This window comes from Opisthocomus hoazin, chromosome 20, assembly GCF_030867145.1.
Source record: "Opisthocomus hoazin isolate bOpiHoa1 chromosome 20, bOpiHoa1.hap1, whole genome shotgun sequence".
Lineage (NCBI taxonomy): Eukaryota > Metazoa > Chordata > Aves > Opisthocomiformes > Opisthocomidae > Opisthocomus > Opisthocomus hoazin.
This window is the reverse complement of record NC_134433.1, coordinates 17,522,234-17,549,419: the sequence shown is the minus strand read 5'-3', so window position 1 is coordinate 17,549,419 and position 27,186 is coordinate 17,522,234. Positions and strand designations below refer to the sequence as shown.

The window sequence follows — 27,186 nt, the reverse complement described above, 5'->3', positions numbered from 1 at the left end:
TTGGCTTATGCATTCATGTAATTGCATCAACTGAAGTGATTACAGGGAAGTGGCACTGCCATTCCACACTAAGCAATAGCCTCCCAGATCACTCTGGGCAGCTCAGCTGAGCAGTATAAACACAGGGCTGGATAATTCAGCACTCTGGAACAGCAACAGCTGAAATATGGGAAGGGGAAGGAGTAATTTCATTAAAACAACAACAATAACTTCTTAAATGTTCGATTTCCCATTTCCTCCCCTGGGAAATTTCTTGACATTTTAATATAAGTTTTGCTCAAGAGTTGTAATCTAGGCTCTGACAAATGCCTTTCATAACTTTCTACAGGTTTGTAGTCTGATACCAACAACAGAAGTATCAGGGATGGAAAGAACAAAATTATTGCTATTATATTCCAACTCCAACAAGTTAAATGAAAAGAATACGTCTCCCATTCTCTTTGAGGAGAGAGAAAGCAAGAGAGAGAGGCTGAAGTCTTGAAGAAAGAGTAAACCCTCTCAACCGAATCTGAAAAATGAAAACAGAAAATCCCATGTCCAGATGAAAATCTGAGACAAAATAGCATACTGGGGACACATCCTGTAATGTGGGGCTAACTCAGCTAAACTGGAATACCTAGTAACCTTAATTAAAACAGGTGGCCAAATGTAAGTACTGTGAATAATTTCATTTGGCTGAGATCATAGTAGGTGCTCAACTATCACATAGAAAAGACGACCTCATTATTAAACAACTCTGTCAACAGTACGAAATTTGAAAAATCCATCTTTTGGAAGATCATCAGTTGACACCATTTAAAACATAAGGCTGCATTACAAAAGCCAGCAGGAACTATTAAGCATTTTTTTGTCAGGACAGCCACTGGACCATGTATGAGCTCATTGAGTACTACCCTAAGTAGTTAAATGGCTCTTAACAATATGCAGTACCAAAACAAATTAAAGTGAAGGAGGTGTGCAAATACAGAAACTGACACTTACCTATGGCTGATCAGATGTTGAACTATAAGGAAGACAACTCACAGTTCTAAATTAAATGCAACCACATTACAGAAATTATACTGCTTTTCAGCCTAGCAGTCAATATCTAGAACAGTGGCTACCATCTGAGTCAAATGATTTAATAACTATGGAAGAGATTTATCAAGAATTCCTGGAGACGGAAACATACACTGCTACTGCAGATACCAATGAGACAGCATCTCCAGCAGGGACTGTTTTGGGCTCAAATTCCCATTGGAATTGGTATACATAACACATGCTGCAAATGTCCACCAGTGACTTAGAGACATCAAGCAAGCTGTGTGTCTATAGCCTTGCCTGAAATAACTCATAGCCCAAACGGTCTTTTCACATGGAGCACATCAGATCTCAAGATCAGCCATCAGCATGAGAAGAGAAACAGGTGAAAGGAAAAGCTCAGACAGTGATTCAACACCCCTAACCAGGCATGAAAAGCATCACTTCAATCCTTAACAAAAAAAGAAGTAAATAAGTACCCTGAATCTAGGAAAAAAGAATCTCCACGATCATTCCCAAACTCCTGAGAACTCAAGGTACAGTTCAAACCTGTACTAAGAACCAAGCCAGGTCCTCTATTTTTTTTTTCAGATCATTTCAAACATCCCTAATAATTTGCCATGTTAATTAGGAAGGAATTTAGAGTAAAAGCAAGAGAACTTGCTTTAGGTTCAAAGCATAAGGTTGTGACAGTCTCCAAAGAAAACTGTTATTTCCATTATTGCACTCCCATGAGAAATTATGCCATTTCTTGCCATCTGCTGTGCTATTACTAGCCCTTTATAATGACAAATCCATCATAAGAAATATGTTCACATGAAGGCTGTAACATATGCTTTCTGTTAAAAAATGATAAAGAATATTGTAGTACACTGCAGATGCAGTTTCGCAACTGGCACTGTTTAGAGGAAAATAATGGCACGCATCACTGAGCCCAATCCTGTTCTGGAAGGCATAACCTTAGATAGTGCCTGTGTTAACTTTCACACTGTTTCTTCATCAAATGAGTCGTAACACGCATACACTGCCAGATGTTGTACATGACTACTATGGAGCACTGGAACAGAAGCAACACACAGGATCTAGACTCCAAGCACTCTTCAGCTCCAGTTCTCAGACCAGGTGAGATGACCTGGGCAAAGCATCATTTCCAAAGTGGAGGAGGTTGGCACAGAGTGACAGCACGTGCTTATGAACATAGCTGCAGGAACAGTGAACAGACATTTCACTGTGAATTCAATAAGGGCCACCGACAATCATTCCCAGAGAACTGTGATGAAGGAAAACACCCTCATTAACACCACTCATTCCTACAAGTCAATTTGCTCTGTTTAGCAAGCAATGCAAAAGCACAGAAAGATCAACAGCACAGGACATGTGAATACAGTCTCTAAGTGGGGCACCAGCAGCAAAGGAACCTTAGCAATGCCAGGCATGGCGCTACTTTTCATTCCTACAGCAGTCAGAAACTTTAACACCAACACCTTTTGCAACTCTTTAAGCAGAGATGGGAGAACGAAGTCCAGAACACAAAGCACTCAAGGCTTCTACACTCCAAATTGAGCCACGTTGTACTGCCCTGCATGAGCTATCATATATACCACCAGCTTCACCGTCCAATGCTCCACCTCTGCCACTCTAGCCCACACTATAAGGCACTATCTAGTATGTTAAATAATGCTATGGGCACTTTCTTGGTAGATTTTCATAATCCACACTAAAAATAAATACATTTAAAACAAAACTCAAAAGAATTCTGGTCCCTCCACACCCACCTCCCTTCTCAACATAACACCAGACCTGTGCTGGTTAACAGTTCTATTCCATTATGATCTCTAGTTGCTGAACAGCCTTGGTACAAAGAAAACTGAGAAGAACTTCAACTCACGTTGTTTTTCCTGTAGAAAGCCAGATGAGCAAAATGCAGACTCTCCACCTGCAAAAGGAAAAAAAAACACAACATGCAACAGGATTGCTTTACATGAACAGCAAGCTCTTTACTTTTTCTACTGTATTACAGCAAATATTTTGTAATTGACCACTATGCTAATTTCTAAAACTCCCATTGGCTTCACGGGGAATAGCTCAGCATATGACACACTTGAAACCTGCTCTAATCTATTTTTCAAAATGGTTAGTCTAGAAGCCAGATTTCACTTTTCAAGAAAGGAGTCATAAGCAATGAATCCATTTGATTACTTGTAGCATTAGCTACTGAATCTCTAAATCACTAAGAATTAGCATAACTTATTTAGCAACACAAAACAGATTCTTCTTTCAAATATTTAAGTAGCAGCATTTTTAAGAATGTTTCTGTCCTTCTATTCCCTCCCGCAGTCCACCAATCCAAGGAAAGTTGCAAGTACAAAGGGATTTTCTCAGATCTAACTACAAAACCGTAAAATACAGAGACACCAAGATATGGGAATAGAAGGGCCTTTCATTTAGTTTGTGCATATAGATCAAGGCCTCCTACAGCACTCAAACCATTTCTACCACGGAGCATAAACGCCTTTGCCGTCATTCCACCACTACAGAAATGAAAGCCCAATGGTACTAGCCCATAGCTACCATCAGAGCTGGGACAGGAAGACAGGTGTCTCAATCCCTTCTCTGGATTCCTTCTTCGAAGGCCTAGGCAAAAATTACTCTTTTTCCTGGAGCCTACCTACCATTTGAGTATATGCAAACAAGTGATAGAGACGGCACTCTTCTACTGAGACACAGTCTGAATAAACAATATGGGCAACCTTATGTTCTGTCTTTGGAAACAAAAAACAAACTGGTCAAATGACAAGGACCAGGGAAGCTGGTGACACTCCATGGTATGTGAATAAACCAGTGCACATCTTACAGTTGCCTGCCCACTGATCTTCTTGTGTTCAGCGAAAGCTTCTGCCCAGTGCCTTGAGAAGACTATGGAGCTTGTATGTACTGTTCCTTATTTCACGAATTAAAAATGCTGTTACACCAAACACCGCTAGGGTTAATATATAACAAATAACAATAATTTTTAACTCCTCTGATGGATGCAGCAGTACAGAATAAGAGCTCTGCCACAATTCCCTTTTTCTTCAGAGGCCCTAGCTATCACAATTGACATCTTGGCTTTGAAAGAGAGTAAAAAGAAAACAAAAAATGTCAGGCTCTTCAACATACAGCACAGAAGTACGCTTTTCTCCATTCTTTGTGCTCAAACGGTAAGCAAAGAGATCACCTTGGTACCTGACTTTTGAGGAATGAAAATGATTTGAATTAACCACTTTCCAAACTTCACATACAATCTCTTCCATTTTCAGTTCCTCACCAGGGCAATTCACAGACTGGTGTTCTGCCAAAGAGCTTGGGTCACAACTGTTATCTGCTTTCAGATTACTAGGGACGTAGTAGTATCTGCAATAGCTCACAGGGAGAGTAATTGTTGAGGCAAAGCAGTCATCAGTCATTGCCTTGGGAAGAACCTGTGAAGCTCTAGGGAATGCAAGAGCTAACAGCAAAAAACAGATCTCCATGTCAAGAGCACATACCAGCCTTCTGAAGAGCTTGTATGTGCAATTCTGTGAACTACAACATGACTGGAAAATAACTAGATTCAGAAAGAAAATGCCTTCCCATGATAGCTTTAAATGGCTGTGCAGATAGAAATTCTCCACCTCAAAAGAAGAGCTCTTGATGAAAAGTGAAGCCACTTTCACTACAGAATTGAAATTCATTTTTATTTGGTAGGCTTGGAAAAATGGACAACTACCTTTTTTTTAAAACTTTACTAACAAATTTCAACTTTGAATATAATTTTTTAACATCTGGATTTAGGTCTTTTGGTACGTGTTACTATGCCTGTCCCACAGTTTTCACTGTTTAAAAGAGAAAAATCAGAAGACATCAGGGAAAAACAAAATTAAACAAAAACACCAAAAGGGAACACTTGTTTTCAGATGCTAAGCAGTATATGAAAGTCAACAAATTCTAGATCTGCCTCATGTTTTGATGCCTGTTTTCTAGTTCTTTTTCTGTAAAAAGCTCCCATCACATTCGTGCCACTGCCTTGAGCAGGATATGGTGAATGACAATCACTTTGCAGGCACAGCACATATTGTTAAAGAGCAAGTGTGGCAAGGAAATGTGATAGGACGAACCCAGATATTTCTCAAGGTTTTTTAAACGGCAGTGGTTTTGGCAAGGATGAAGTTAAATTTCTTCACAGTAGCTTGTATGGTGCTATGTTTTGGACCTGTGATGAAACTAGTGTTGATAATGTCTTTCAGCCACAGGTTCCTAGACTTAGGGTTCTGTTCTCATGTTCTCCTCCCGAGTGAGATGTTCTTCAGCTTCAGGATACATACCACAGCACAGACTACAAGGCAAGCCTACAGGTGCCCTAAATCACTTTATGTTTCTCTCCACGTAGACATCCCCCAAGATGTTCAAGGAGTATGAACGCAGACTGAAATGCAGACCTGGCATATTTTAAATGACCCTTCTGAAGACATTTACTCTGATATGATGGCAAAAACCTTTGGGAGAAAAAACTTGACGGGAAAATGTCATGCCTAACTGACTACTTGAGGGCATTCTACTTCACCTGTGTAACTACGGTCCTTGAAAACTAGGCTACTAAATGTCTGAGATTTTAGTCCCACAGTTAGGGACGAATACATGAAGACAGCTTAGTTTACGAGGAGTCTCGCCAAATTAAAAGAACGTGATCAAAAGAAAGCATGCTAGTGAAATTAAGGAAGTAGGAAATCTATGCTCTAAAGGACTGTTAACTACACTCGTCAGAGGGGTCCAGATATTTTCATCACACAGTAATTTCCACAGAATATGCAAAAAAAAATTGCCACTTCTCTGGCCTGGAATTAAAAGATGATCTGCAGTTACTCTAGTTGCATGCTACCACCTATTGCAATGCTACAGAAAAAAATTCGTGAGCAGTTTTTTGGGCAGTGTTCAAACCAGAATAGAATCCACCTTACTTTCCTACAAAGGATTGCTAACACCAGTAGAAATAAACGTGTCTATTCTGCAGAGAAAGTAGCCGCAGTTAAAAACAAGATCCACAAAGTTATCTTTAGTGCAATGCTCTGGTACATAGTTACTACACATACATGTATCTTTGCAGATCCGTGCTGCTGAGAGGTCAGAAGGCATTTTGTACAGTTGTTGTCTCGTTTTACTCTCCCCTGGAATTACATTGCTAATGGGATCAGCTTCAGAGCACAGCACAGTAGAACAGAGTTGTATGCCTCACCAACGGTGAGATATTAGGGGAATCCTTCTTTGCCTTCTTCCCCACATATCCAGTCTTGCAACATTAGCCACTGGAGTGCCAGTATGCTTTACAGTATGCGTGACTTCCTCTGTTCTAATCATCTGAATTAATTTAACAACATAACTATACCACTGGAACAATGTTCACGCTCCAGTCTAGAATATGGCTTTCACCTCAGCAAGAACATTGTGAAATTTAACGTCTGAATAGAAAAATCTGTTTTGTTAATAATTATTTTTTTTTTAATGCCATGGCAAATATAACACTGGTGTGAGGACAATTATGTCAAACTTGCGAAAGTAGGGGGGGAGGAAACGAGGTAATATATCTACAGATGGTATGACCCTCTGGATGGGAATGGCAGCCAGGCAAACTCTAGGCCCAATGACACTGATGCAAGAATACATGCTGATTTCAGTATGGGACCGGATCTTAATACAGGTCGAAAAAGGAAAAGGGAATCTGTGGAGGGACTGCAAGGAAAGCAATACTCTCTGCAGCAGGACTCAGTTCTCAGCCAAAAAATATCTCAGCAGCTAGTTTAAGCTCCCTCCATTTTGCACACATTTGCTGAGCTGTATTCTAGAACACAGAGCATCACAAAATTAAATCACAGCAGTTGTAGAACACTGGTAACCTGCCCTAGTATAAACTGCTACCATGGATTATTTGCAGAAATCCAGTTCATGGCTTCTCTCTAAAACCTGCTGGTAGAAGTAAATCTGCTCTTTATATGAGCCATCCAACGTGTTTTGGAAAGCTGTTGACTACTCTAGTTTCCATCCTTCCCTTTCACTGTTCACTCCATTAAGCCAAATTTTCTGTTTGCCATTCTTCACGTTATTAGGCAGTGGCAGATGCAATAAATTTAACAGTAGCATAAACACTACAGTCAGCTATGTACAAACACCCTCTAATTAATTCTATGACTCCAGGAGGACATGACAAGAAGGGGGAGATCACATGCTACTGGGGGAAGGAAGAGCAGTTTGTTTACACAGAACATTCACTGTAGACAAAATTCAAGGCAAGGCAGCCTTCACAGGAGAGAGAGAGAAACACTAGCACAATGTAAAAGTCACTACACTGAAAGCAGAGGCGTGTGTAGAGATTTTTCTGTTATACTGAGTGTTTCGACCATTGCATAAATGCTGGAGAACCTTTGAGATGCATGGCAGATGTAGCAAAGGAGACTGAATCAGCGAGCCAATGAAAAATGAGACCAGATGAAGAGCTTGCTAAAAACGTCTTAGTGCACACTCAGTATTGCACAGAAACACTGGTTTCCTGTAGGAGTTTGATGGATCCAATTCAACATAGCTCATAATTTCAGATACTATGGGTTAATATGCACAACTGACAAGTATCTTAACAAAAAGTCTAAACCATTCAATGCAAAAAAATAACCTTTCTGATTTAAGTGGAAAATGCTAATTCACAGCTAAGTTGGCAAATCTGCAACATTTGCTCTCTATTCTCTTGACCTAATCATAAAATCTAACTTTATTTAAGCATTAGAAATGCAAAATTCAACAAAACAAGACCCACATATTTTAGGCTGAAATTAGTTTATTCCATCTCTACAGGTTTTATACACAGGAAATAACCAAGTGAGAAAGAAATATCTATACTTCATATTACTGCAAGGAAATTAAACAAGGAAAGAAAACAAGAGAAAAAAAAAATTCCAATCTTGCCTGAAAAAAATGACCTTAAAAATCAAATTAACAGCTGCCTTCCTGGCATACTTTGCAGTTAACTCAGGGCTGATGGCTAGCACCTTGGCACTTTTCCTTGCCAAAGGCGTATTTAACCATTGCTCAAGGAGCTGCAGGCTCTGCTTTACTTCTAACAAAGCACCATAAGTACAGATTTAAACACTGTACAAGCTTTATTATTGGCTTAAACTAATATTAATTTTATTTATGAGAGACAATAGATGGTTTCCAAACTACAAAGTCTTTCTCCTTCTGAAAAAAAAAAAAAAAAAAAAAAAAAAAAAAAATCAATCTAGGGAGTGATGTAGTTAAACTCTCCTCTTACACTTTGTATTTTTATCTACTTAGAAACAACGCAGTTGAAAGTTTGATGCAGACAAATCTCCTGAAGTTGATGAATTAATTCTCTCTCGTGCTAATGTTTCTCCATAATACATGACTGGTTAGACTCTTAATTTGATGCAAGATAAAGCAATACTGTTCCACGGCCAAATAACGAACTGCTGATGTCCTATTAAGTAATAAAATAGTAATTACTTTCTCATTTACTTCCCTATCTCTACCTTCCACTACAGGGTGAGATTAGGACAAATTTTTGTAGCAGCTGTCAGTGTATCCTACGCTTCTGTCTGATGTTGTCTTACTGTGTGCTGCATCACATTTGTCTAACAAGAGATTCAAGAGGTTTAGGACAAGGACAAAGGCATTTTCATAAGTGCTTAATACTCTTGAATGCCCAATAAGATTCATGGGAGCTCACTGCACTTTGAAAAGCTAGCCCTTGTGAGCAGTCCACTCAAAACCAAACCAAACCCAACCCTTCTCAAAACAGAAGAAGAATCACTGTTATCAAGTTAGGTCTTTACAGCAGCCTTGTGTACACAACACAACAGAAAAGATGAATTCCAAGTAGCGTAACAAAAGCTATTGTGAATCCTAGGGCTTTAGCATTGCAATGGCAGCAGCATTTTACGGTCTACCATTCATAAGCCACAGTCTTTGGAGAACAATTCTTTGTAAGTTTTAAGGTGAGAAGCAGAGAATTTGTCATTCAAAAAAATCAGTAGGAACTGCACAGCTCAGTCCTGGGTGATGCAGAAAGGGCAGGAACTGCAGGCTTCCATACACAGACCTAGCACAACATGCTCAACTGCAGCACTTCCCAGCTGCAAACCACTATCTTGTAGTGGGCTAGATGTGAAGAATAAAAGTTTAATCTAAATGAACAATTCAAATGAGTACCAGAAAGAGAGCGATATTACTGTCAGCACTATTTTCCAGATAGACAATCAATGCATTAAAAGATGAAAAGATGTGAGTAACCTGGTCTTGTGCAACGGAACCAAGAAAGGCCTTTCACTCACCTGATACGAAAATTTCCACTTGTGAAAGCTGATCATGTCCATCTATTTGCTGGTTACCAGTAAAGCAATCCATCAGTCTGTATGTGTGGCATATGAAGCACAGGAAAAGTGAATTTCACAGGTATTTTACAGTCAGTTATGGTTTAAACAACTAAAAATTAAATTGCATTTTGTCAATTGCCTACCTGAGAATTCATCCTCATTTGAAGCATTTTAATTCAATTAAATTTGCAGAGTAAAATAGTAGCATATTGCTGACAAAATTGACTAATGGCTTTTAAAATTGAATTAGGGTGTATTAAATCAATAGTCATCCTTTGCAGCAAGCTGTATTAGAGACATTACATTGTCATTTGCTTGCTTGCTTTATATTCTACAAAATACCACTAATGTCACTCTCCCCCATTTTTTTTTTCCTCAGAAGGATCTTCATATTGCAGAAATAAGGTTGCAAACCTAGGGTATGCAGCAGATTTTAGAATGTCTTCTTGGCTTCAGGCATGAGATGCATATTGACAATTCCAATCCTAGCAATTTAAGGATGCTGTGATTGGGGAACTAAAGATGACTGCCTTTAGCCTGTTGTAAAAATTGAGTTTCAAAAGAAAGAAGCGGTCAAGGTTCATTTGGGGTTTGCCCGTTTCACTTTGTGTGTGTGTGCATTTGTGGAGTTTTTAATGTTTACGTTTTAGAAAATGCAAATGTATTAAAACCAAAACTATCCACAGAATCATGACTTTTCTCCCCAGGAAGACTTCAAAAGAGACAAATTCACAGCAAAACAGCCAACAGACAAGTGTTTATGGAACCCTTCTAAAAGAAGCCCCAGTTCAAGCCCCTGCTACAAATCTGGTAGAACTGGAATTTAAATAATTTTGCAGAAAAGTTCAGTAATTGTATTGGGTTTCCGTAGCAAGGGGCTATGGGGGTGCCTTCTGTGAGAAGACAGCAGGAGCTACCCCCTTGTCCAACAGAGCCAACTCCAGCCAGCTCCAAGATGGGCCTGTGGCTGGCCAAAGCTCAGCCAGTCAGCAACACTGGTAGCAACTCTATGATAGCATATTTAAGAAGGGGTAAAAAGAACTGTGCAATAGTTGAGAGAGAAAGAAGTGGAAAAATGTGAGAGAAACAACTCCGCAGACACCAAAGTCAGTGAAGGGGCAGGAGGATGAGGTGCTCCAGGCACCAGAGCAGAGGTCCCCCTGCAGCCCACAGAGCAGATAGATCATGGTGAAGCAGGCTGTTCCCCCGCAACTGATGGAGGTCCACGGTGGAGCAGATTTCTACCTGCAGCCCAGGGCAGACCCCATGCCAGAGCAGGTGGATGCCTGAAGCAGGCTGTGACCCCATGGAAAGACGGCGCTGGAGCAGGCTCGTGGCAGGACTTGTGGCCCCACAGAGAAGAGTCCACGCTGGACCAGGTCTTCTGGCAGGACCTATGACTCCACAAGGGACCCACGCTGGAGCAGACCACTCCTGACAGACTGCACCCTGTGGAAAGGACTGATGCTGGAGCAGTTTGTGAAGAACTGCAGCCCGTGGGAAGGACCCACACTGAAGAAGTTCACGGAAGATTGTATCCCATGGGAGGGACCCCAGGCAGGAGCAAGGGAAGAGTGTGAGGAGGAAGGAGCGGCAGAGACAAAGTGATAAGAACTGACTGCAACCCCCATTCCCCATCCCCTTGCATTGCTGAAGGAGGGTGGAGGAGGTAGAAGACTTGGGAATGAAGTTGAGCATGGGAAGAAGGGAAGAGTGGGGGGGAAGGTGTTTTTAGTTTTCTTTGATTTCTCACTAGCCTACTCTGTTACAATTAATTGGCAATAAATTAAATTAATCTCCATAAGCCGAGTCTGTTTTGCCTGTAATAGTAGTTGCTACGTAACCTCAATGCCCTTATCTCAACCCATGAGCTTTTCACTGCATGTTCTCACTCTGTTCAGCTGAGAAGGGGGAGCGATAGAGCAGCTTATTGGGACAAAAAAAAAAATGGTCTTTAAGATATAAATGTACTTTCCATAGCAAAGGGTGGAATGATGAATTAAGAGAGAACAGTGAAATCTAAATATCCCACATCGATTTATAATGGTTATTTCAGAATCTGGGATCTGAAACCAAATCTCCTTGAACCAGCTGAGGGCAATGAAGGCTATTATCATCCATCCCTTTGGAACAGTTTTTGCCTCTCACAATGGACAAACTGACCCTGTAGAGCTTCCTTTCATATGGGATACTACTCCATTTCAGCCTTGGAAACTCTTGTTTGAGCACTCTGAGTAACAGCCATGTTGATTTCTCTCTTGAGTGGGCCAGACAATCCCTTCACACACTCACCAACAAAATATTGTGTGACTACAATCTTCTAATTCTCCATGGTCTTTTCATGATGTGAAAGTCATCCCAGATACCAAGATCTTCTGAATTCTGTACATGCAAAAGAAGTGACCAAGATGAAGAAGGTTCTCCAAATCATTCAAAAGTTACAACCTACTTGCAAGGAGACTGCTACCCTCTTAGGCGTATGCTTGCACTAGAATCATCAATAATATGACCATCTTATCCTAAGCAGATCCACAGTTCACAAGGAATTCATATCCCCAAATTCCAGCCTCCGGACCAGCTCCATTTGCTCTTCTGTGCTACCAGGACACCTTGGTCTTAAATAGCACTACACATCCTAATGAATCAATACAAGTTATAAGTTTACATGAACATATCCTCATAGCTAGAGGTGAAGAAAACATACCCTCATAGTGTGTTCCTCAAGGTGAGAAAATCACATCAGGATAACACAGGAATGACAGGAATGAGCTAATGTCACCAAAGATGACCAGGAGGATGGGAGAGAAAGAGGTAAGATTGTCGAAAAGTAACCTAATGCTAATTAGCATGGTACAAATCACACCTGTGGGAGGAGACCTTACATGCTGATGTAGGACTGCCTTTGTACAATGAACTAATCACTAATCAGAACATGCACAGGAGTACACTAATTATGTAACTAAAATTTGACCAACAAGCAAGTATTGTGTTCTTGTTGTAACCTGTATAAAACCCTACAGTTTCTCTGAAGAGATGTGCTAGTTTTTGCACTTTATCACCTAGCACCCCTTTCTGTACAGAACTGCATTAAAGGTTAGAGAGTTCATCTTGACTCCGTGTGCTCATTGGCTCTGGTGCACCGGACATGAACCTCTTCCCGGATTTAAGGGACAACAATAGTTGGGGGTTAAGAAAGGTTAAAAAAATCCCATGGTTTCAAACATGATCTATAGTGGGTAACTCAATAAAGTATACATCTCAATATATTTGAGTACAAGCTGCAGTATGAAGAAGTCTTGACTACCAAACTCCTGCTCCGGACACAAATCTACTCTGAAACAAGCATGAGCACATTAACTTCACTTAAGTTGGACCAATCTTAAAGCAAAGGAGTTTCATGCACTTGAACAAGAATGAAACAAATCAAACAGAAGGTAATAGGTAATTAAACCCACTGCACTTAGGCAGGAACTGCTTAAAAAACACATGCAAAATCAGTGGGTACAAGAGGTATTCATCATTCTAATTTTCATCAACATTTCAGTTAGACTATTTTAAAAGGCAACAGAGCACTCACTACATTCTTGCTAGGATAAAAAATAGCATTTTGTGAGGCATGCAAAGCATTGACTCTACAGTTAGAAAACAAGGGTCTAATTATTAACAGAGCAGCCACTATGCAGTCATGATTGGCTGGACGGTCACACTCCAAGAGTTGCAGTCAATGGCTTGATGTCCATGTGGAGACCAGCAACAAGTGGAGTTCCCCATGGATCGGTATTGGGACTGGCACCCTTTAACATCTTTGTCAGTGACAGGGACAGTGAAATTGAGTGCACCCTCAGCAAGTTTGCCAACGACACCAAGCTGTGTGGTGCGGTCAACACACTGGAAGGAAGGGATGCCATCCAGAGGGACCCTGACAGGCTTGAGAGGTGGGCCTGTGAGAACCTCATGAAGTTCAACAAGGCCAAGTGCAAGGTCCTGCACATGGGTCAGGGCAATCCCAAGCACAGAGAATGGATTGAGAGCAGCCCTGAGGAGAAAGACTTTGGGGTGCTGGTTGACAAGAAGCTCAGGATGACCTGGCAATGTGCACTCGCAGCCCAAACGCCAACCATACCCTGGGCTGCATCCCCAGCAGCGTGGCCAGCAGGGTGAGGGAGGGCATTCTACCCCTCTGCTCCGCTCTGGTGAGACCCCACCGGGAGTCCCGAGTCCAGCTCTGGAGCCTTCAGGACAGGACAGACCTGGACCTGCTGGAGCGGGGCCAGAGGAGGACCACAAAAACGATCCGAGAGCTGGAAGGCCTCTGCTGTGAGGAAAGGCTGAGAGAGTTGGGGCTGTTTAGCCTGGAGAAAAGAAGGTTCCAGGGAGACCTTACTGTGGCCTTCCTGTACCTGAAGGGGGTCTACAAGAAAGCTGGACAGGGACTTTTTACAAGGGCATGTAGTGATAGGACAAGGGGTAATGGCTTCGAGCTGAAAGAGGGTAGATTTCGACTAGATAGAAGAAAGAAATCATTTACTATGATGGTGGTGAGGTACTGGAAGAGGTTGCCCAGAGAAGCTGTGGGTGCCCCCTCCCTGGCAGTGTTCAAGGCCAGGTTGGATGGGGCTTGGAAGCAACCTGGTCTAGTGGAAGGTGTCCCTGCCCATGGCAGGGGGGTTGGAACTAGGTGATCTATAAGGTCCCTCCCAACCCAAACCATTCTATGATGATTCAATGACCCATTCTCCTTTTGCTGCAATTAATTAAAAATGCCTGTCAGGATCACAAGTGTTTCATCAATAAGGTGACAAATTTTAGGTTTTGCTTTATGTGCAATAATATACTTGAAAGTCACTTTAATCGGACTCCATGCAGTAACCAAGCACATAATTTGGCTCTTTAAGAGAGTAGCTAGGAGTTGTTTCTGGAATAGAAATCTGTAGAATCATACTGTTGTAACCAGGGCCTTAAATACACCAGTTCTCAAACACAATGTAAGCATCTCTCCCCCACTTCAACAATAGCCACATCTATTAAAGCAGATTTATCTCCATAAACAAGATGATAGTTTAGACTCCATTGACCCTGAAGTCCATTTGCCGGAACGTCCAGCTAAAAGACAGTCAGTGTCAAAATGTATTAGTTATTTGGGGCTGGACAGGGAGTGTGGGGCTGTGGGGCAGGGGGGGAAGTGTAAGAGATGGCAATGAGAATGCTTCTTCACTTTCTCAGAGGTCACAAAATGACCTCAGATGGTTATAACTGTTGGCACGCGTGTACCTAAAATTTTAACTGATGTTCTAGAAGCTCAGTTCTCTGTATCACTTGGCCAGGCCCCAGACCTGCCTAAACCCTAAAGGAAACATTGAAGCCGTTTTCATCAGAGCCTGCAGCAAATGTGCATAAGCAAGCAGACATTTCCACGCATCTCCACAAATTCTTTACAAACCAGAAGAACAATAAAACTTCACTGCTTTCCAAATGAGCTCTTAATCATCATCTGTTACTTAAAACACTGGAGGACAACATTCATCCTATCATACAACATGGTCTTTTGCTTTTTGTACTGAGGTCAAGGTTCTTTTATTTGTCTTCAGTAATTTTATAGCTTTACTGCAATATAACTTTGAGAAGGTTCAGAACAAGAAAAGTCACCTACTGCCATTTTAATGAGCATACAAACTTTATCCCCAAGTGTATTTGTCCTCAGGTATTAAGTACATCTTCTGCTGAAAGCTAGAAATTGTGTGCTCCTGAGAACCACGGGTTGTGCAAGAACAGACTCAAAAGAATCAGAAATAGCACACAGCGATTTTCAGATGTTATCTATTTCTATCATCTTTTACAAAGATGTATATTTCTCTTCCTTGGAAGAAATAATGACCAAACAAGAACATGCCAATTACCTATCGTCCCACAACTACACCACAAATTCACATTATTGCAAATATCCTGCTATTGTGATTTTAATACATGATCTAAAATAGATCATTTCAACCGTCCCACTCACAAAACCATCTGTCTTTCTGGAGATCATCTTCACGTCTCTCTAAGGGAAGCTTTCATAGGAAGCAGCTACTCATAGACAAGAAAGATGCACAAGCACTTTCCATTCACTGCCAGACAAACTTCCCTTCAGGAACTTGTCCACCATCGCTGAAGACAAGAGCTCTCTTTCTACCCATGTCAAGGTCAGTAAGCAAACCTGTTGCACATACAATGCATTCCTATCACATTAATGAGTAATTAAAAATAGTATCACAGGGCAAACAGACAAATGAGATCCATAAAGATTGCATTAAGATCTCAAGCTTGGCATTTGCTAAATTCTGGAAACTTGGCTTTGCAAACTCAGTTCTGGGATATCTGGCAACTGTAATGAAATATAGCCTGTCCTGACCTACTGGTGTGTTGGGCTCCTGTCACTTCAGTGCAGGGCTGAAAGTGAGAGCTGCTAGGTTGGCCAGTCAACTGAACAGACATACTGTTTTCACATCCAAACCGCTATGCAGCAGCCAAGGGACAACACAGTCCCAGAAGTCACTTGCACCATAAAAGCTACAAATGAGCCTGGAAATCCACTGCTCTTATGGCTTCTAGGGTTGTTCTTGTTTTATAAAAAGCACAGAGCTGAAAAACAAACAATGAAAAATTAAGCCTCTGGGCAAAAGGAAAAGAGTTTGGATACCTTCAGCACAGTCTCCAGTCAACTTTTTTTCTGCAAAGCAATTTTTAAATTTTATATGTTCATGCTGTTCTTGCCTGCTTTTCTTGCAGAAGAGACACAATCAACAGTTAGAGGGTAGCAGAGAGCTCAGCATATCAAAAATTCCTACCAATTAACTGCAACATGTACTGATAATGACTGCACTGAGAGACAGCAGTGCCTCAACTTTAAAGCCATTCAGAGGCTTGAACAAAACACTTTTTTTTGCTTCTCCAAACAAAATTTGGAGAAAACAAAGAGTAAATAGGAAATGCTAAAAAGACCACTCCATTTCAACACAGCTGCCTTTCCCATCCTGCCATGATCAGTCAGTCCTGGCTGGAGTATTTTGCTATACCAAAAATTAGCAGCAAGAGTACAGCCTGCAATGAAAGGAACATTACTGTGCTCTTGAAAAGGATGCATATCTTTACTGATCACCTCTGCTGCTTGAGTGACCACTATGCAAGCACATTAGCCAGTGTGAAATTTTTCTGCAATTGTACCAGGGTCAACTATAGGTGGAATTCTGTTGCTGCATGACATTTGCAGTATATACAGCTAGTGTACAGAAGACTTTTCTCCTTTCCAGACACCTTCTATATCATCTCTCAGTGAAATAAGGCAGTACAAGAAAAGCAGCCTAGCAACCTTTGCCTGGAAGAAACCTCCCTGGCATTTCTGGTAAGATGGCCAGGAATCAGAGTTATCCAGCAATGGCTGTTGGCTCACTGAGTACAGACAGAAAATGAGAGCGCCACAGACAAAAGCAGAAATTCAACACAAGAAAAACCATAAAGCTGGCACATTTTATTAGATCTGATGCCAAAAAAGATGCCTGAAGTTGCAAAGTAGCTTGCACAAATTTATGCACAGCAGCTCTGTCTGTGGCAATGATTCAGAAAATGACAGCTGCTCACCAATTAGGAAGGCAGAGGTGAAAAAAATTTCCCAGCATGGACGTCACCAGCTCAGGAAGGGCAATCAGTAGGTGCAAAACAATGCAACCTTCTTCTCACCACAGTTCAATGTAATTGAAGCTGTTTCACATTCACGGATGCGTGATGCTGATCAGCTGGCAAAGCCCAGATATATCGGCATTGAACTGCATTGCCCATTCCTTGACAGTTGCACGTTTCTCCTACTCTTTAGAAAATAAGATGGATGTGGGTGCGTGTGTGTGTGTGTGTTTTGACAAAATGAAGAGCAACGAGCAGTAAAGCCTGCTGTCTGTATGTGGAGACTGAATCATAGCAGGACTGCTAATCTCCAACTGCAATGGCAAACACTTATTATCTCCCTACAGAGCTCTGTCGTTCTTCATCCATTTCAGATGTTTCTGGATTCCCTCATACTTTAATTTGCGTGTGTGAGACAAAAGAAAAAAGAAATGGTATGTTAAACTCTTATAACACTTTCCAGCTCTCAAGTCCACATTTTAAAAAGGCCAAATATAACAAGAGTCAGGTAACTGAGGGAGAGAGGACAGCCCTATCATTCATGTGACCTTATTTTAAATCTTATGCAGGTTTGGTCTCAAATAAACATGTCTTGACCTCACAGGTAATGCCTACTCCAGCTATGGCATTTTTCCCCCAGGATTTCATCCTTTGAAATGCTGAGACAAGTTTAAGTTTACATGTCAATTACTAGCTTGGATTGAGTGACGTATTTTTTCTCTAACAAGTATTTGCCTGTTTGCCAGTTAAAATGTATAGTAACCTCATTTCCCGCTATCAAGAAACTCAAGTAATGAACTACAAAGCATATATTGAATTCAAAGTATGCAAATGGTCCTTGCTGTATTTGCAAAGACTTCTTCACCTCACTTTCACTGCACTGTCTCGAGAGTACAAAAACAAACCAACAACAACTTAAACCTTAGAAACAATAACAATATATACTTAAAATAAGGATATGAACTCAAGATAGCTGGAGGAAATGCAAAGCACTGAAATCCAACAGGCTGAAATTGTTGCTAGTGCTCAGTACATGCAATTTTCCTTAAGGTAACGGACAGATACCTTGTACCAGGAGTAAATTTAAACGCATGACTCTGACGTGTGAAAATGCTTTTGTACCACAACAGGGGAGGCATCTGCATCAATATAATTTATGCAGCTGTATGAGTTTTTAATTCAGCTTGATTGCTGTTTGTGTTACTTTCTGTAACAAAAGCTTAATAAATTTAAATGCTGCTGCCAGGTTTCCCCAAAGACTTTTCTACCTCTGATGAGAAAGGTTGTGCTGGTCAAGTGTTCTCAGTTGTACTTACTGAGAATCAATGATTGAATTAAAATATATACTTGCCATTTATAAAGTTCCTGAGGACCTTGTCTGCCTCACATTGGAACTGTAGCATTACCTAAGTAGCGTCCAGTGGGTCTTTAGCTCTATCCAGAGCATACAGCATCTTCTCATACATCTTCAGTTATTGAAAGAGCCCATAATTATGTGCTTTACTAATCAATTTATTAAACCATGACAAAGAACCTGTGCTCTGCTCTCTGCACAGGCACCTAGCAAAACCATTGACTCTAGAGACCAACTGAATTGCAACAAAGCTCTCTGCAACCAAAGCCAACAAACTCATCGCTCTCTCTGAGAGCCGTAAGTAAATCCAGCTGGTGGGGGAGAGGAGTTTCCCCTGAATCAGCAGACCATACTCCTCACATCTTTCAAATGAAAGAGTGAAGTACCCTGGGAAAGAAGCCATCTAGGACATCTTTCTCTTTTCCACACAACATTTTTAAAGCGAGAATGCAGCTTTACCTAAACTGTGGTGTGGTTTGTTGGGTTTTTTTCACTATAAGCAATTGGGCTAAGGCTGAAATATCTTTCTGCTGTGGCACAGAGGATAACACAGTCTTCCTTCAAACATCCTCCTCTTTCCCTCTTGGCCTTTATCATCTGTATCTGATGGTTGCTAATCACAGACATTTCTAAAACTGCTGAATCAGTAACACTATTCAGTCTTGTTTAGCTTTAACAGCAGCACTATACAATTATCCGCACTAACAACATTGCCAATGTGACCTATCAGCATCTGGCAGATTAATTCCATGAAGATAAGATACAGAAGAGTACATGTAAGGAAAAAAAAATTTTAAAAATATCAACGAGTAGCTAATCAATAGGACTAAATCTGAGAGTATGAGGTAGCAAAGGAAAGAAGTAAATGCATGTAACTGCCTCGCCTATTTAGAAATTTGATGTATTTAGCAGGGGTGCATCAGGGATAATTTCTAACTTGCAGCATACATTACAGCCAGGACTCTTACTTTCTTTTGCATTATTGAAGCAGTGAAATCACATGGTGATATAATGAGATATGATACAAGTAATATTGGCTCAGACTTGTGCTAGCCCAGTTCTTAACATTCGCCTGACATCTCTGTTAAAGAATGGTCAAAATCAGCACAATGAACCCTCACCTAAAATCCATAGTACACTCGCAGCACACGTGAAGCAATATCAGAATGTAGATGCATCTTAAACATAGGACAATTCATCAAATGCTTGGAGTTAGAAAAGGTTTTGGAGCCAGTGTACCTAACAGCTGTATGTGAACACAAATGAAGTAAAAGGAGAGAATGAACGAGAATTCTTTCTTTTACAAAACATCACAGAGAATTAGATTAAATGAAAATAGAAACTCTTTGTATGAAGAAGGATGGACTACAGCTCAGGGGTCTGCTTCATTTGTTTCTGCACAGATCTTCCATGCAATGCTGGGTCTAACATTCCCTTTGCTGCAGCTGTTCAACTGCATAATGCAAACAATAATCCTTTTACCAGCCTGGTTTCTTAACAGCAGAAACCCTTAAAAACAGTCTCTTTCCTTGGTGCCCAACACAAAGAGTGCTATGAAAAAAACAAACAAAACTATCCTCATATAATGGGTGCTAAAACGAAAATAAGCATTCCAAATCTTTGCCAGCCCTGCAAGAAATGGAGACATAACTGCAAGAATGCAAAGATAGCTCGTTCTTGGCAAGTCATTTAGAAGACTAACTCATATTTGGTGCAATTTTGTATTAATTTTTCTTGCTACTTTGTAGCAGAGAAAAAGGCATGTTCCCAACACATGCAGTATCTCTTACAAATTATCGTTGAATCTCTGACTCCAAATGAAGTTACCAAGCAACATAAGCGAGGCCTTGATATCACTGGTAAGAGCAAATGAAAACCAGAACTTTTTTCTTCTCTAATTACCTATTTCACAATTGTAAATACACTGTGTGTATTGTATCTACCTGTCACTTAAATACTACCAAAATAAATCAGGCTCATGGTAGGTGATCACGAAGTTTGTGACTCAGATAAATATTATTTTTCTATGCCTGTATACTAAAATAGACCTATTCACAGTATTGATTAATGAAGCAAATCCATAAACAAAAGCCTCCTGAAAAGGCTCTTAAAACGGACAAATCCATCATACTCTTTAAAAAGCTAGATTAATTAACCAGCACCATTATACATGAACCCATACCAACGATAGATAAGGAAATTAGGTCCTTTTCTCTCCCCAAAGTCAATGAGTTAATTTTAATTTTCAAACGATCAAGCAATTTAGGAGCCAAAGTAACATTTAAAGGAAGACTGCTTAGGCTTTTGTCCTAGGTCCCAGATTCTTACTGGCTTATCAGTGCCCATTTCCCATTCATTTCAGTGGCACATAATTACCTAAATGTTTACCTAAAACTAGCCCCAAATACTCCTGAAAATATGTGTCCTTGAAAATTCCAGATAATGATTTGTTGACTTTAAGGAGCAAAATAATCCAGTGACAATGACCAAGTACCTTATATATGTTGATTACAGGAAACATGCAAAACATAAGTTGTGGTCTTGCAATCTATCTCATAGTTGTTGAGTCGAGTTCAACACTGACTTCCCACTGAAGTCAATAAATTTGTATTACCTGGCCTGTCAGAAAAGAAGTTTCCTCCTGAACAAGATTGTTGCAATTCATTTCCCAGCACTATAATACTACTTACATGTCTATGTAAATCTTTTAACTACAAGATGCTGTAAATTATATTTCTGTTGAGTTTTTACATTAATATCTGACAACTAATTGCTTCAGTAGCCAGATTTTCTTGCTAACTTTAAATTAATAGGTAAGTCAAGCCAAACATTACCTTGATTCTCTTCCAGCTTCCCAATTGTTTCTATCTGCTCAACAAGGTCATTTGAGTTCCACTGGCTCATGCCTATGAGAATGGCGCTTTTTCCTTCCACCAGCTCTTCTGTAGGAGCAAAAAGGAGAACAGAATAAATGGCAGTAACAAGAGAAAAAAGACAGGGTAAGAACTAGTAATTGGGAAAGAAATAAACACTCATCATGGCCCCTAATGGGAATATGCAACAGGTTAGCATACACAGGACTCTCCAGGAAAGCTTCTTGCTTACTGATATGCTCTACAGTGTACCTACACGCTTCATATATTGTGTGCAGGAAAACTGTGGAAAAGAGAAGACTGCCTGAATTTTTGATCTTACTTTTGATCAGTCACTTAAAAAAAACATTTATAATAAATCACTTTTGAGGTTTAATATCAAGTAAGAGAATTAGTCAGAATTCTCCCTCCACCCCCCTTGGAAAAAATTTGTAATTTTTTTTACTTTTTTTTTTTTTCACTTCATAATATTCAAAAGGCAAAGCAGAGGGAAGAATGGACTCACAGACCAGTGTCAGGCTTTTCGAGCACATTTTTTTTCCCCCTTTTAGCCACCTGTGCTACACAAAGCTTTATATTTTCATCCAGGGACACGGAGACATAATGGAATGGCACCAAGCCCATGGCACAGAACACCATGTCTTTTATTGGGATCCCAACCAGGGAGCAGCGTGGGTTAAGCTGAAAGGACAAAACACAAACCACAGACATTCTCTCTCTCTCGCAAAAAAAACATGAAAACCAAGCAGGCTTAGAAGCTGTAGGAAAACATGTTCCTTCAATTTAACAACTGTTTGGTAAGAAGGGTGCATTAGTCCTTTCTGAATAAATTTACTAAAAGCATTTCAGCCTGGCTGTATACAGCCCAGAATGGTCTTTGTACCTAGGGTAAGTGCACAGGGGAAAAAAAGAGAAAAGAAGTAAAATATGAATAATCACGGTTCTTAAGGCAGATTCAGAGAATGGGTCAAATTCTGCCCTCTCTTACTGCCTATTATGAAGAGAAGGGCTCTATTATGGGAGTAAACAGAAGAATTTGGCCAGAACATTTCTGGCTAAAATGATCCACATTTTCAAACAAGAAAAGAAACGTGAATCTGTTGGCAACCAGGCCTTGCAGTGGGCCTCTAAGAGACGTAAAAATTTATGTTCTTTCATGCTCTCTCATGTGTACCTCTCTCATTTAGACAGATCTTGGTACTAGGGTGGAGAAAAGTGGATCTGTATAAAGGCTTTTGAATCACTTCACAGTTGTCACCTTATCTTATTTCCCCCTAAGTCCTACCTTTTAGAAAAAAAAAAGGTCCTAAAGTTAATTTGTCAGACTGATCAGAGAAGCTGGATCCAGCAAAACCCCTACTGGACTTGATGCAATCTCAGCTGCTTCCTGAGGCAAAAAACCCCAACCACTTAGAACTGCATTTTGCTTGGGTTTTTGTCACTTTCTCTTACAAAGGCTGATTCATTTGAAGTTCCGTAAGGAGAGACGGAATGAGCCATGGGGTGACTCTGAAGTGCCCTGAAGAGCTGGCTGAAGGCAGCTTGGTGACACCCTGACACAGCCACTGCAGATGGACTGAGCCACTCCAAGGACATCCTGCACCTCCTGCGACTAAGACAGCAACTGAAACCTTCACTTAAAACTCAGGGACAGCTGGTCCACTGTGGGACAAACTCCTCCTGCATTAACTGGTACCACAAAGTGAAATGAGGGAAGGCAAGATGGGGCCACTGAGGTTCTGAGTGTCAACGCAGAGGAGGCAGCTCATTTACCCACCTTCATGCAGCACGTGCCACCAGAGAGAGCTGCCTCATCCAGCCTTTCAGTGGTATTTTAGACAGCTGGTTTTTGGTTGAGGATCTGCCCCAGTACGGGCTTTAGCACTTAGGAATTGTACCAAGAGGATGCTAAAGAACTGTCTCTTGCAGAGAAATAGGGCTCCAAAATTGTCTGAGCATTTAGATCTAGTATTTTCTTATCATTTTTGCTGTTATGTCATTTACCAAGCCAGGCATTCCAGATGGCCTTACTGTTTAGCAGAAAGATGAAGTAAGATTAGAGGGCAGACTGTTTCTCCTTTCTATCGGCTTTCTGAGTTGGACAGAAAACATTATATGTGGTCTGGAATACAATGGTATTTAGTCCCAGGCACCTGTGCCTAGAGCACTCCAGATCCTGCCCCTACGTCAATTCAGAAGGGAGGCTGCAGATCACCCGCCAGCCTTCCCATCAGTTTTGGGACCCCTTTTCCTCTCCCAGTCTAAAGAAAACAGTTATGTTTCTCACCAACTTTGCTCCCTCTACTTAAGAGTGCTTAACTATCCAGGCATGAAATTCCTCTATAAATACACACACGTGCTTTCCAAACCAGAGTTCTGCCATGCCTCTTTCCCAGACTAGATAATGGGAAAGAAGACCCTTAAGGACAAGCCTGAGAAACTAACCTAGTGCAACTGCGTAACACTACAGAATATCCACATTCAAGCACTTGTGGTTTGGTGGACAGCTACAATGTTCAGCAGTATCAACTGCTCCCACAAGCATTAAGCACCTCTGAAGACTGTCTCGTCTCACCATCTGCTGGCATTCTGAACTGGGTGAGCCTGCAGGTCTTCAAGGTGCAGTATTCCCAGTTGTTTCAAACTAGGCTAAGAAGGATAAATGTGTAGGCCACTCTGTAAATGTCTGCTTATATACACTGTTTGTCGGCAACCCAAAAACCAGCCAGACAATGAAGCCAAAATCACATGGTAATACACCTAAGTCAGCAAGACAGTTTCTCAACTGGAATAAACTGATGCATATAATGGAGTAAACAAGGTATCTGGTTAGTCTTCTCTGGTTATCTGGACCTCCGAGTTTTCAAAGGAATTTTATGACTTGCGGATCACTACACAGAAGGACACAATCACGCACCTCCATCTTTCAAAATAATATTTCAAAGCAAATTCACTTAAATGCCCACAAAAGGAAAGGAAAGTGGGGAAACAATTCACTCTGAATTTTGACTTTCAACCTCAAGCAAGCATCATCAATAAAAGGAAAAAAAAAAATAATATCACCGAAAAAAGGTATTCTATCTCCTTACCAGACTGCATACAAAAATGTAAAGTCTCTGCTTTACTTTTTCTAGCACAAAATAGATTATCACATCTCTAAAGTCAGTTACATAAAGAGGCACAGAAAAGTGTCAGGAGTAGGAAGGAGTTGCTGGCTTCTGCACCCTTGGGAAGGCACAAGGACTGAACACTGCAAGCCACCGTCTGCACCGCTGGATGCAGGTCAAACTATTTTTCATAATGCAAACCAAGACAGACTCCAAGGTGTTCTGATTTCACAGACAGTCTTGACCTCCATAAACAACCTATGTTTTCAAAGGCAATTTCACTTCACAGCACTGGAGTCTTCTCTTGCTGTTTGCCTCCTTTGGCAAGTAAAAGTACGAGATGCAGTTTATCCTTACAAAAAGTTATTTTATCCTACAGTTTCTTTATGAGAAGACAAAGGGATACAAAGTACTCCTTGATTCCTTAGAAGGCTCAATTTATCCTTCTTTCTGTTCTTGTTCCTCTCCTTACTTCTCGCTTGCCTTGAACTCTCATTTGTTTATGTTGCAACTTGTTTACCTTCACGAGCTTCAGCAGGGATACCGTGGCAAAGAGCTCAACGCTGAGTTAACATTATCTGCATCTAAAAAGTTGATCAGCTATGAGGATTGTATTCAGCCAAGCACACCTCTATGCCTATGAGGAGTTCACGGAAGTTTCAGGAGGAAAGTGGGGGGCAGTGGCATGTCATGAAATGATAAAGTGATCCTCAATATGCAGAACAAAGCACGCATGAAAGAATTTAAGAGCAAGTCACTGCAAAGAGGGACAAATAACACCAGAAGGCAGCCCCTACTCTAACCCACTCCAGTGAACTGCAGTGTGACGACATACATTAAAAGAAACAGCCACGTGAACCTCAGGGGTTAAAATATCAAAAATACTAGAGAATGTTACGTATGTGTATAATGCGTATAGCCAGAACGCTTGTACTTCAGGAAGACTTTGTAAAATGAGAACTCACTCCCAAGACAGAGGTGTGTCTTCTTGGCAGAACCCTTAACTGCAAGCCCAGTTCTACCCGTCACGCTTCAACATTCGCGCACCCACAGGGCCCCTGTGCCTCAGAGTCTTGAGGAATGAACAGATTATGCCCTCCGCGCCCAAACTGTAGCAAAATTGGTACTGGGATTTTTGAGAATTCCTGATACTTTGCCCAGAAAGCCACAAATTCACCGAAGTCTTTCATTATTATTTAGCTATTGGACAATTTTGTTTCCTGGCTAAGACAATGTTTGCTCACAGAACAGCAATGTGAAAACAAACAGCTGGCATTACAGAGAAGGTCTCCAAACACTGTGTGTATGGAAGTAGTATTTAAAAAGTCTGAAGGACACAGAGGGTGTTAGCACATGTAAAGGTAGCTGACTCTTACTCAAAAGACCTCGATTCTCTCTGTGGCTGTCACAGAACCTGGGGTCCTGCCTAACCCTGGGAAAGGCATTTTGTTTTTCCTTGCTTCCAGTGCCTTGCCAGCAAACACAGGACGACCTTGAATCTTTCCTTCCATCCCTTGCCTGGTCAAACTGTGAAAAGCTTCTACCTTGTTCACACACAGCTGGAAGTTCACATTGCTAGGACATTCGACACAGAAGAAATACTTCTAGTGATCATCATTTACCTGAGGAAAATCTGCTAGCACCAAGCCATAAAAATCTAATAAGCCTGAAGTTCCCAACATGGAAGTATAACTCAGCCCTGCTATGAACTGAGAACTTTCTGCCTAACTTACTGCATACCCCATGGAAAGCAAGAAACAAAGGAAAGTTGGGCAACACGAACCAGTAAAATACTATTTCTCCCTTTCTCTATGGATTTCACTAAATTAAGTAGGTAGCCACGGCAGATGAATCAACAGTCTAAACATGTACAACTGCTTCACCTCAAACACAGGTGCTTGGTTGTCAGCCAGAGATTTCTTTGTTTGAGGAACTTGGGTTTGACCCCAGCTGTTTTTTCAGAATGCAAAAACAGCTTACTAATGTTACATTTTAATTGTGCTCACTGCTGTGCCCTCTATCCTCTACTTCATGCTGTCTCTGAAGTGCAAATTACACATGGGTAGATGTAGAGTCTGGGATAGCTTCCAGATTTTCCCATAAAGAAACATAGCAGTCAACTCCAGCTGCACTGTGCAGAAAGCCCTTTCAGCTGCAAGAATATCAAGCACTGATGAAGCACTCTAAAAAATAGAGAATGGGTGAGAAATACAGGTAAAAAACATTACAGAAAATGTAATGCTGGAGACTGAATAAGGGTATCGGACTACTTGATTTCTAAGAGATGAAAGTGGCAGTTTCTCTCCTGGACAGGTTCTCCTCATTCCAGCACAAACTCCTGTGGTTTCTCTAGTGCTATGTTTAATCCACTGCTAATGCCAATTACTTTAGCCCACACATATGTTTTCCTCTGCCAAAGATACAAAGTCCCTTATCACCCAGAGAGCTTCTGAGCATAGAAACACCTTCCACCTCTTTTGCTAGTATCTTTTGTGAACATTTGTTTTCCCAAAATTTAAACGCTTCATTATTCCTGAAAGGCTGTTTGGGGGGCAGCGGAGGGGCAGATGCCGATCTCCTCTCTCTGGTGACCAGTGAGAGGACATGAGAATAGGGAATCAAGCTGCATCAGGGGAAGTTCACACTGGACATGAGGAAAAGGTTCTGAGAGTGGCTGGTCACTCACACAGGTTCCCCAGGGAAGTGGTCACAGCACCCAGCCTGCCAAAGTTCAAGAAGCATCCAGATGATGCTCTTGGTGATACAGTTTAGTTTTATGC

General features: G+C 40.9%; 1 protein-coding gene across 8 annotated transcripts in view; it reads right to left on the bottom strand.

Moving 5' to 3' along the window:
* PITPNM3 (PITPNM family member 3) overlaps positions 1-27,186 on the bottom strand; it is a 126,371-nt gene that overhangs the window by 65,951 nt on the left and 33,234 nt on the right. For 6 of the 8 annotated variants that reach the window (XM_075439887.1, XM_075439891.1, XM_075439892.1 and 3 more), the window contains 2 exons: positions 21,261-21,368; positions 2,909-2,956 (listed from right to left, as the gene is read on the bottom strand). In XM_075439887.1, the coding sequence (XP_075296002.1) occupies positions 2,909-2,956; positions 21,261-21,368 (156 nt within the window). Of the gene's footprint in view, positions 1-2,908; positions 2,957-9,374; positions 9,452-11,708; positions 11,729-21,260; positions 21,369-27,186 lie in introns of those variants that run through there. The other 2 variants (XM_075439893.1, XM_075439894.1) reach the window with 2 other exon arrangements.